Source organism: Genypterus blacodes, unplaced genomic scaffold, assembly GCF_046128005.1.
Source record: "Genypterus blacodes isolate CSIRO-AG114 ecotype Tasmania unplaced genomic scaffold, CSIRO-AGI_Gbla_v1 ptg000250l_1, whole genome shotgun sequence".
In the NCBI taxonomy this organism is placed as follows: Eukaryota; Metazoa; Chordata; class Actinopteri; order Ophidiiformes; family Ophidiidae; genus Genypterus; species Genypterus blacodes.
This window is the reverse complement of record NW_027467046.1, coordinates 35,155-47,302: the sequence shown is the minus strand read 5'-3', so window position 1 is coordinate 47,302 and position 12,148 is coordinate 35,155. Positions and strand designations below refer to the sequence as shown.

The 12,148-nt window shown below is 42.8% G+C and overlaps 1 protein-coding gene across 4 annotated transcripts; it reads left to right on the top strand.

Annotated features, from left to right (window-relative positions):
- Positions 1-6,545: 6,545 nt before the first annotated feature.
- dtx3la (deltex E3 ubiquitin ligase 3L a) lies at positions 6,546-12,148 on the top strand. 4 transcript variants are annotated; one of them, XM_076171457.1, is made up of 5 exons: positions 6,547-6,680; positions 7,507-7,592; positions 7,777-7,928; positions 8,453-8,664; positions 9,693-12,141. In XM_076171457.1, the coding sequence occupies exons 2-5, from the start codon at positions 7,511-7,513 to the stop codon at positions 9,760-9,762; spliced, it is 516 nt and encodes a 171-aa protein (XP_076027572.1). In that variant the 5' UTR covers positions 6,547-6,680; positions 7,507-7,510; the 3' UTR covers positions 9,763-12,141. The 4 variants fall into 4 exon arrangements, with proteins under 4 accessions (XP_076027574.1, XP_076027573.1, XP_076027572.1 ...); XM_076171456.1 differs by having other exon boundaries at positions 6,548-6,680; positions 7,504-7,592; positions 9,693-12,138; XM_076171459.1 differs by lacking the exon at positions 7,507-7,592 and having other exon boundaries at positions 6,546-6,680; positions 9,693-12,148.

Sequence of the window (12,148 nt, the reverse complement as noted above, 5' to 3'; positions counted from 1 at the left end):
GAAGCAGCTGAGAGGATGTAGAGCAGATAAACATGCAGGGCGTCGTGAGGACAAACAGTAGAAGAAGAACAGAGATGTGAGGAGGAGTTGGCCTCATTACATCATCACACAGTTAAGTGAGTGAATCCAGGAGATACGTTGAGCTTTTATTGTGGAGGGCAGCATGGCTCCATGTGTGTGGAATAGGAATTTAATCCTATTAAGTTTTCTGTTGGGAGCAGGAGGAGCAATTGGACATTTTGTTTTTGGTTTGTTCGTTTCCCAACACACAAGCAAGACTTATGAGGGTTTGAAAACAGTGATGACATCACATCATTTTCAGATCATTTAGGCTGAAATGTTGATGACTGTTGATGTAATGTTGTAATAATGGTGTGAAGCACTATGCAGACATAGCGAAAATCAGTTATTAATGTACACAGAGACAAAGATCAATAGATAGTCACTGTGTAAGTACTGTAGTAATGATATAATTCTCCTCCTTCCAGATATCAAATCTTTCAAATTTAAGCAGTGTGTGTTGATGTGAAAAGCACTGAGACTGAATTTGTGTGTTTGCATTAAAATGACTGAATTGTTGTTGAGTCAAACTGCTGCATTTCCTTATTTCTGGTAAAGCATCAATTTCAAATTCTTAAGGACTCAAACAATTTAAAGCTTTGTTTTCTACCCATATTATAACAGATTGTTAGTGATTTTTTTAAATGGCCCCACACACCTAATTAAAAACGCAAATATGCTGCAAATGAACTTCTAAAATAAGAAACTGTGATCATGCAATGTCTGATGCTGTATCTTCATACAATGTTTATATATTTTCAATATAAATAAAACCAAACCAAAAGCCACCACAGATGTTTTTTAGGCACAAACTTGACCTTCAGGCTTTGGCTAAAGTGAAACCAGGCCAGTCTGATGAGATCAACACATCACTGGATGCTAAAGCTCGATTTTTACTTTGACTTTGAGTGCAGCCCCGTCACACAATAATTAACCGTGGCATAATGTGGACTGGAGGACAAACTCCTACTGCTGGTGAAATCAGATCTGATTGGCCATGGCTCGCTCAAGCCTAACTAACTAACTCACTCTAACTTCTAAGACCGACTAAAAAACATTAATAACCGACTAACACATTATGCCATGTAACATATAACATTAAATAACCCTAACTTTCAAACACAAACTACCTAACTGACTAAACCTTGGTAACTAACTAACTATTACTAGTTAGAGTAAGTACTAAGAGTTTCAACTGACTGAATTAGATTTGCTGTGTCATTCACGCTGCCATACAAATGGTGAGAGGAAGAACCATAGAAAAGTGAAAGTAGGCTTGGACGAAGGGCAGTGAAGGAGACTGATGCAGATGTTGTTCACACCTTAGCACCGCTCCAGATGGAGACTGGGATCTGGCTGACAACACCCCCACCCCATCCAACAACAGCTTTTAAATAGCACAGAGAAGCAACACGCGTGTAGAATCTCAACACCACCACCATCTTTGTTTTTGTCTGTGTTTGAGATCTCAAGCCAAAGATCTGGACTACAACAGAACTTTTCACAGGGGCTGGAGCCACAGCAGGAATCATTGAGAGCAATTTCACCACAGTGACACAGAAAAGCTGCTGCTATGCCGAGCCAGGAGGCGGGGCCAGGATGCTTAGATAGATAGAAATCTACTTGATTTCCCGGAGGAGAGTGTTCATGGATCCTTTTCTGAAATGAAATATGTTGCACGTGACTGTTCCGTCTTGTTCTGCTATAGACTTGTCTTTGCAGACCCAACCCATTTAATGGGACCATGCACGTCACCTCATTGGTTTTCCAGGCCCACTCGGATTCCATTCCTCCGGCCTCCACTGGGATGCATGAGAACTTCATCCTGAGGTGGGACTTGAAGATCTCGTGAACAAGGGCCTCCACTAGACATTCCCAGTTCACCCTCGCTTTACCTTTGGGTTTACAAGGTCTGTTCACGCTCTTCCCCCACCATCTGATCCAACTCGCCACCAGGTGGTGATTAATTGACGGCTCTACTCCTTTCTTTACCCGAGTGTTCAATACATATGTACCATGACCTGAGAACCTTCACACACATCCAAGACATGTGGCCTCAGATCTTATGATGGATCGCAAAGTTGATCATGGATCTTTGGCCTAAGGTGCTCTGGGACCAAGTACACTAATGATCCGCTCTGTGCTCGAACATGGTGTTCGTTATGGTCAATACATGACCAGAGGTCCAATAACGGAACACCGCTCCGGTTCAGCTCAGGCAGGCCGTTCCTCCCAATCACCTCCCTCCAGGTTTCGCAATCATTCCTCCTGTGAGTGTAGAACAATAGTGTCCAGAGATGGAACCCTTTTCAGGATGCCACCCAGGGACTCTAAGAAGGCTGGATACTCTGAACTGGGGTTCAGTGACCCTCTTGTTTACTCGGGCAAAAAAACTTGGCGTCGCTCAGTATCTGTAGACCTGCCCGGCGCCTCTTACCCTGGGACCCTGGAACCTTTATACCTATTTTTCTCAATTATTAATGAAACTTTTGTTGTAGTTATATTTTAATCAGTTTTTGTTCAGAACGATACAGAGATTAGAGTCCAGCGCATTTGCTTGATAGAAACTGATCAAATTTGATCTTTTCTGTGAAGCACATGTGACACACACACACACACACACACACACACACACACACACACACACACACACACACACACACACACACACACACACAAATGCAAACATTGCTGCTTTGACAGAAACGTTCAAATCTTCCTGCTTTCTTGTTGTGTCACAGAAGCCGTCAGCTCGTTTTTAGAGCCTCAGAGAACAGAGAGAGAAAATCCTGCTAAAGCTGAGAGGAGCGGGGGCTTTAGGCATGACTGTGGGGGGAGTCACAGATTGGATAATGACCATGAGTCCAGAATCCCCACCGACCACCTCCTAATCCACACAGGAAGAGAAAACACTGAGAAAAGTCCAATTATGATCCAAACTTTGCTCTCTGTTTAACCCCCCGCCCCTCTTTCCCTGTCTGTCTGTCTCTCTTGCTCTCTCCCTCTCGTGTTTGGTTGTAATTATAACTAGTAGTGTCTCAATGGTCTCAGGTTAATGTTGTTGTGCTTGACGCCGGGCAGTGTGTTGCGTGGATTTGAATACACTGACCAGGAGACAGGAACTGAAGATCAGCCCCGGTGTTCCCTGTTCACTGGAGCAGGTCGGGCCGGCGGCGTAAAATCTGCCACACGCATGAACGGAGCTGTGGTGATTTTTCTACATTAATTGGAGAAAGCAAATACTATCGTCGCTAACGGCATTGTAATCGATGAAATGCTTGTTCCAGTTGTGCCTCCTGCCACACTGTCCAACATCATTTATCGGCGACTAAATACTGGAAAGGGAAAAGAAAAGAGATGTCGGGATGTAAATCACCTGAGCTCAAGTATGTTGTGACACACAGGAGACAATTCTACATGATCCTGAATAACAGAAATGAGAAGCTGAACTTAGTGTTTCCTGAGTGGACGGGTTTGATGATTTTCTGTTTTGGGGATACACATGTGCAGAAGAAACTCAGGAGAACTCTGAGGACAAACTGCTTGAAACAGCGGGAAAAAGCAGGAAAAAATCGCTGGAGATAGTAAAGGAGGAAATGGGAAACAAAGATCACAGATAACAGATTGAACAGGAAGCATCTAGATAGTGAAAGAGGAAGAACATGATCACTGAGGCAGGGCAGAGGCTGAGAAGATTGACATGATGGAAGAAAAGAACAATTTCAGACTTTTAAGAATGAAAATGAAGATTAATAAAAAGCTGCTCACAGGCTATGAAAGTGAGCGAGTGTAGTAAAAGAGAGAGACAGAAAGGCAGAGTCTGGTTCCTTTGGCTTTGGTGTGGAGGAAGAGTCGGATGCTGACAGGTAAAGTGTTGTTTCTGAGAAAGTGACACAAGCAGATGATGGAATAAGGAGAATCCAGTTTCTGAAGAAAACAAAGAACAGTAGGGGAGGTTGAAAACGACTTCATCTATTCCTGGAGTCAGCCAAGTTTCAGATCTAGAACATCTGTGACATTTACAGACTAAGAACACAACATTAAACAAGTGAAGTTTATTTCTTATTTTACATTTGTCTTCACTGGTGTGTTTCCATGTGTTTCTCCACCAGGGACCTCAAAGTAGCCACTTTAAATGTGAATGGAGCAGAGATGTTGTGGAAAGGACACATTTATATGAGCTAATGAGGCTGAAGACAATAGATGTGATGTTAGTGCAAGAAAGTTGTCTTGCGTTTTTTGAGCTCAGTCAGTGAAGGAGCCACCATCTTGTTCTACAAGAGCTTTCTGCCCATCAGCCATGAGCTCCAACTCCCAACTTTGGACACATTTAAAACTAAATTTTCACTCTGATTGGTAAAGCAATTAGAACCAGAGAATGTTGGGCTGTATTTGTACACACTGTATTGTGTACACACACACACACACACACACACACACACACACACACACACACACACACACACACACACACACACACACACACACACACACACACACACACACACACACACACAGGCTTGGTAAACGGTCAGCAGTGTGTGAATGAGCTCTCAGTGTTGGTGTAATCAGAAGTGACAGCTGCTGTGAAAGATGTGATCCACTCTGCTTGTCTTGATCAAATTTGCCACCAGGACTCAACAGAAGAAACAGGCGAAAGAGACAAAATAGACGAAACTATTAAGTCCAAACAAATTGTGGCAAGTGGGTTGGGGGGGCTGTCTCTTTTAATCTGACTGATATCTCTGTTTGTTATCAGGCTACACAAAGACTCATCTCACTTAGTGCAATGCTGCACCCCAAAAGCACTTTCCTCACAATTTACTCTCTGTCTCTCATCGTCTTTCTCTCTCTCTGTGTCTGTCTGTCTCTCTCCCCACCTCTCGTCTCTGTCTTTCTCTTTCTCCCTGTCTCTCTCTCGCTCCCTTACTGCCCCCTCCCCCCTCCATGGATGAGCAGGTTTGTCGGGTTTCTCTTCCTTCCCCACGGTCTCTTGTTTCTATCCTTGACTTGACAGCAGATTCTCACATGGAAATTCATGGATCCAATTGAAAACAGGTTGTTGAAGTTCAGCTTGACAAAACCTTGCAGTCACAGAGACCGAAAAAGTATAAATAATCTGTGCTCATATGTAACAGCTCTCCAAATATGACTTAAAACACGAAAGCATTTCTCATGATTACATCAAAGAGCCTAATTGTCTGTAGTTACCTGGGTGCTGCTCCTGACTCATATGTTCCTATCTCCATGTTAAAATTGTATTTTTTCATTTTTACTAAATTAGCACATTAGCAAACATTGTCAAATCTGAATCTGTATATTTAACTATGTAATGTAGTGAAATGTTGTATGATTTAGTTCAATGTTGTCATAAAGTTGAGGAGGGGGACCTGCACGTGTCAAATGCTAGTTTATTCAAATGCAACCCGACCTGAAGCAGTGTGCCGTGTGTTGTATTGTATTGTCAAAGTAATAATTAAAGTAAGTAAGTTTTGTGAGTCCAGTCATTCCGTCGTACAGTATGAGGCTTGATAGCAAATGAGAAGAGGATTTTCATACAATTCAGGTGTGTGTGTGTGTGTGTGTGTGTGTGTGTGTGTGTGTGTGTGTGTGTGTGTGTGTGTGTGTGTGTGTGTGTGTGTGTGTCTCAGAGAATAAAGTGGTTCCCCGCTTCCTTAAGGACAAATGAATTGTGACACCATGCAGGCAGTGTACAGCACATTTAATGAGCAGAGGGACACCTGGGACATAAGTGAGGAGAAGACGCTGCTGGTTCAGCCGCGGGCAAAACGGGAAGACAAGGAGGCAGAAAGGAGCAAAAAGGATCGTAAATGAAAGCTAATAGGAGGCACAAGAGTAGAGAGAAAGAGAGAGAGGAGGGGATGAAGGACAGAGAGAGGAAGAGTTGGGTCCATTTATTTTGTTGTTTGGATAAATTTCTCCCAGCAGAAGTCAGAAACTGACAGCAGCTCACTGGGCTGTTGATTAAAACAAATGACTGTAAAAAACTTGAAAAGGAATAAAGATAATGGACTCTAATGTGCTAATGACTCAGAACGCTAATATGATAATGATTCTAAACTCTAATGTGCTAATGACTCCAAACTCTAATGTGCTAATGACTCCAAACCCTAATGTGGTAATGACTCTAAACTCTCAGGTGATCTTGTGGTGCAAACATCGGTGCTCTGCCCTTAAAAGGCTTTTTTCTGTCTCTTCCTGGACTCTTTACAGGTAGTGGAGTCACTGTTAAAGCTGCTTTGTTGCTTACCAAACATATCAGAGTTAGTTATCAGAGTTTTGTCAGTGCTGATCTCAGTATGTCTCAGTGTGCCTTACATCTATTTATTTTTATATCTTATTTAGTATTTAAAGGTTGGAATGTTTGTCACAAAACAACTTATGTTCAGCAAAGTTGCTGTCAGAGCTGCTACACCAGTCAGACGGATCACTGGACACACCCACTATGTCTCTCTCTCGCTCTCTCTCGCTCTCTCTCTCTCTCGTGACATCATGAGCTGAACAAACACCTGAAGACAGGCAGAGCGAGACGGAAGGACGGAAGGAAAGCAGGATAAATCATTGAGTAGGACAGAAGAGAAGTGCTGGGATTTGAGCAGGTACTAATGACTGGAACATGTTTATGTAACTAATTATTATTAATGAATTCAATGTTCCTTCTGAGTGTACCAAACCTTCTTCTTCAAGCTGTGAAGCTTGTTCTAGAAATGTGGGTATTCATTTTGATCAGCACCCAAATATTGAGCAAATCCTCAGTGAAGTCATTTTCCCGTTCTTGCTTTTTTGAACTTATTTACATCTCTAAATTTCACTCTTTTGTCTCTTATTATGCTCTCACTCCATAATTCATGTTTCAGTTTGATCAAATTTTTTTATTTGCCTGCTCAAAGAGCTACAGAGCTTCTCTGCTGTAATACACAGGACAGATTTCAAACCTTCTTATTCAGTGGTCATGTGGGGCCATGTGGGGTCATGTGGGGTCATGTGGGGTTGGTTAGTTTACACACAGCAGCTCAATCTTTGGATATTTTATTTTATTCTGTAATAACTGATCAGCAATCAATAACAATAACACTGTATTGACCCAGCTGTGAAGCAAAATTCACCACATTTTCAGTCAGATTTTTGAAGGGTAATAGGTTTGAACACCTACAAAATAAACTTCAATATCCAGGTACAAGTTTGTTTGAATGCCAGTTAAGTGACATTATAGCTCTTCAAAAGATCCTTCAAGAATATTTCCAAGGAAATTACACTTTATTCAAATTTGTTCCGAATTGTAGACTCCTTCATTTTTTTAATTTCAAAGCTGATTTTGATAGTTTTGAATGTTTTACCTGCACACTTTGAAGCTGTGGTTGTTTGTGTTATTCTGTGCATTCTGATTGGTTGTGACTGATGTTCTGTCTCCCTTGTGTGCAGCAGCATTATGGGTTCTGCTCAGAGTAGCGATACATTCCACTGTAATCAATATCTGAACGGTCAGGGGCCTCCATCACTGCCACATCAAGGTTCTGTCTCATATTATTATTGGCTCCTGCTTTAATACCTGTGTGTGTGTGTGTGTGTGTGTGTGTGTGTGTGTGGTATATTTTGTACTGTGTTACCTGCTTATTGTGTGTGTGTGTTGGTCCTCTCGTACTGATTCTTGGATGGCTCTTCAAAGTGTGTCTGATCGTGGACTTGTGTCTGCAGCTGATGAAGAACTGAACAGGGCCTCCTCGACCCTGACTGGTTTACAGCCTGAGGGTCAGATGACCTGGGTGATCCTGAATAGAGACTTGCCAGGTTTTCCTGATGACAACACAGTACAGATCAACTTCCTCTTCCCCGATGGAATACAAACGGTAACCCTGACCCCTGACCCATACTTGTCATCCCATGCTGAGTTTTGGGGGTTATCAGGGTGAATTTGATCTCCAGCCTGATCTCTCTCACACTCACACACACACACACACAAACACACACACACACACACACACACACACACACACACACACACACACACACACACACACTGTGCTGATGAAGTCAGAGATTGCCCAGCCTGATGCTGTATGTGTCTTTAATATAGAAATTTCTTTGATTTGTCACATGAACACCATGATTATATTGGTTTATGGATAAAGACGTCAAACAGTGCAAAGTCACACAGACACATTCCGGCTGACAGCAAGCTTTGAAAGAATCTGAAAATCAGGTTCTTCTGGTTCCAAACTCACTCTCTGCTGTTTGTGTGAGACAACTCGTCTCAGACTGACCTGACTCCAAACATGTTTTAAAGTTTCAGTCTATTTAAACACAGACATTCAACACCATTTATTTCTGTGTATAAAACAGTGAGATTTTGCTCAATAATCTGCTCTTGCAGGAGAAACATCCTCATCCAGGTCAGCCTTATGCTGGTCTGAGGCTCTGGGCGTATCTACCAGACAACCGTGAGGGCAGGAAGGTTCTCAGACTGCTGAACAAGGCCTTCGGCCGGCACCTCATGTTTACCATCGCCACCAACCAAAATGGAGACGATGTAGTGACCATGGCAACCATTCCACTCAAAACGCAACCTGATGGAGGCCACAAGACGTGAGTAAAACCTACAACCACTGTATGTGCTGTGTGAGTATATATACACTGTATGTGTGTATACTTACACAGTATGTACAAAGTATGTGAGACTTATGTTCCATATTAGTGTTAGTGGTGGCTCATTCGTGATGTCATTGGGAGGGTGTGGTGACATCACATGCGGCCGCTCCCACATTCTGACACAGGCTGAACAGTTCAGAGTGACAGCTGTACAGAGAGCAGCTCAACAGAGGGACGTAGGTTTGTTTCCTCTGGTGATCACAGAGCTAATGAAGTGATGTTGTAGTGTAATGGACACCGGGCCATTAGTGTCACCCATACGTACAAATGCTTCAAATATCTGTCTGTCTGTCTGTCTGTCTGTCTGTCTGTCTGTCTGTCTGTCTGTCTGTCTGTCTGTCTGTCTGTCTGTGATGCTGGGGCCCAGAGGAACAGCTGATTAATCATGAATGTCATGATCAACATGTGATCAAAAGTGTTTATCAGCTTTCTAGTGCAGATCGGTAAGAGAAAATCACAAAAAGTAACCTGATTATCTTTGAAGCTTTTGTACTAAAGTCTGGAATACAAAGTGGAAACATTGTTTGGATGCAATGTGGGCAATTTATAGCAGGAAGTGATGCAAACGTGTGCGGTTTTGCCGCAGACCAACATGCTGTCACATCAGACCTCTGGACCAGAAGCTTCAGTGCTGAGTTTGATCACTGCTCCAATCAGAGGACTAACCAGGTTTATTACTTATTGAAGCTGTTTTAGACCAGAAGCTGTTTTCACCCTAACCCTGAATTAAACCAGTTATGTTGGTGTTGAAAATAAAAACATCAATCTTTAGTTATGCATTTGGGAACAATCAGTTTTTCCCTCTTTCCTCTGAATTAGAGGTGACATGCTATTGGCTGGCAACCACCTTTCAGTATTGTGTTATATGTTGTGCCTGTGTGTGTGTGTGTGTGTGTGTGTGTGTGTGTGTGTGTGTGTGTGTGTGTGATAGTGACGATTCTATTGCTGTGTGTGCGTTGTTTCAGGGACAGCTACCCAGACGCAGATTATCTGAAGACGGTGAAGAGGCTGTTGAAGGAAAAAGGCATTGAATAAAAACTAAATATAAGAAAATGTCTTTGCTTTTTCACTCACGTAATTGTTAATGTAATCTCATGCAATCTCTCTCTGTCTCTCCGTCTCTTTCTCTCCCTCTCTCTCTGTCTCTCCCTTTCCGTCTCTCTCTCACCCTCTCTCTGTCTCTGTCTCTCTCTCCCCCTCCCCGTCCCCGTCTCTCCCGCCTGCCTGCCTGCCTGCCTGCCTGCCTGACTGTCTGCCTGTCTGTCTGTCTGTCTGTCTGTCTGTCTGTCTGTCTCTCACTCTTTCTCCCTCTCATGTCCCCGATGACTTTTGATGCTTGGGCACGAGTTGGTTAACACAACACATTCAAACAAGGGAGCCCTCTAGTGTTCAATCCGTGTCTGGGTACCTTAAATTTTTAGTAAAAATGAAGAAATGAATCTCAATCATCATTATTATGGATTACATATTTCAATCACCTGTACTGTGATATCGTACCATGTTTGTATGTTATCATGAGCAGAGTGTTTCTGTGATATTTCACATGCTTCTCTTGCTGAGGGCTTTACATAGGTCAGGGAATAAGAAAGAGCTTTGCCATTTATTGTTCCTATTTTTCATTGATACCTTAAGCTTTGCTGCTCCCTTATTGGTCAGATAGGCAAGTGTGAAGTTTTTCAGTTTAATGTGGAGTCGCTGTTCTCCTCAAACTGAATTACAGCAGCCAGGTCCTCACACTCTCAATAAACTGTAATCTCATTTGGGAGGCCTCAGTCATCTGAAACCACTTTCTCCTGGACGCTCACACACTCATCTGTCCACCACTGGCAGGTCACACAGCCTGTCAAATCTGTCTTCATGCACGCACGCACGCACGCACGCACGCACGCACGCACGCACGCACGCACGCACGCACGCACGCACGCACGCACGCACGCAGTTCTCTCTGTCTGAAGCTGCCGTATGGACACAGTGTAAAGACAATGACGATTTCTGTGCACTGTAAACAAGACATTATGGGATTCTAAATGCTGGATTTTGGATGCTTTGTTCAGTGTGTGTGTGAGCTATGTGGTTTTGTTAATGGTGATAAATGAGCCCGGCAGTGTTTCATTGAGCTCTTTAATTTGGATCACAAACCACAGTGTGTCTGGTAATTACATGCTGGGTGTAATTAACAGATTCATGTCCATATGCAGATTATTTAGGCAGGATTCAACAACTACAGCTCTCATTAGGCTCAGCCAAACTTCACCTAAATGCTCACAAGATCACTGTTTGACCTTTAACCCATCCCCATTTAACCCGTGTGTGTGTGTGCGCGCATATCTACCCACATGGAGTCTGCCCCGTCTCCTTTTTCCACCTGACCCTCAGTTCAGCCCAGATTCCTTCGCTCTAATTCAGAGAATAATATTTACAAACAATCCTTGGTTGATTTATCGTAACATCTATAGTGGCCCAAAACTTTCAAACAGACGCCAAAGCTTGCAAACTGTTAAGTGATTGGTCAGAATCGACCACATTCTCTGGGGACAAAATCACCAACACAGTAATCAAGGTAGCATCGGCAGCGTGTGTGTTTGTTTGCTAATGTCAAGACAGGACATACTGTACACACCACTGACAATTTAAAGTGATAAGAAGGTTATCAAATAAAGGACTTGACTATCGCGGGCTTGTTTATCGTGAATGTGTCTGCTGTCTCTCACCCAGAGTAGCAGACACACTCTTCAGTTCTCAACTCCACACCTGTTCCCCATTTTCCTTGACAGTTCACCTTTGATTCTTCGTGGTGGAATGTCTGACAGCCTTTGAGCAGTTTTTCTGTTGTTTTATAGGATGAGTTTTTGGTATCCGTGTGCGTCCTGACCAGACCTGTGTGTGTGTCCTGTGTTGGATTTCTGTCTCTTCCTGTTTCTGTCTTTTTTGGAAGCCGTGGGCCATCTCAAGCCTGCCTTCCAGACTGGTATTTTGTTGGTGTCTCTATTAAAGCATAACCATTTCATAAGTGTGTCTCACCTCCTGAACCCCAAACCTGACGAATGATGATAATAATATGGACTTCAACATCATTTCAAAGATTTTGTGCCTGAATGAGAAAGAGGATATTTAGATACTGCATCCATTTCCCAGAGGACATTCTTTACTAACGCTACAGAATCTAATGATATGACAGCGTTATTTGAAGTGACAATGTTTCACTTCACTCAACATAGAATATTAAAAATATGACAACGCATGCACACAAGCGAGCCTTAGGGAAGCTCAATAGAACCTCGGTCATGTTTACACTAGCTGGTTTGACTGAATCTATCTATCTGTGTGTGTGTGTTTGCTTCAATGTAAAGTGTACTGAGACAATGTGAAATGCACCTTAAATAAAGCTTGATCTGTGTTCAGTGTCATCACTGTATGTCGT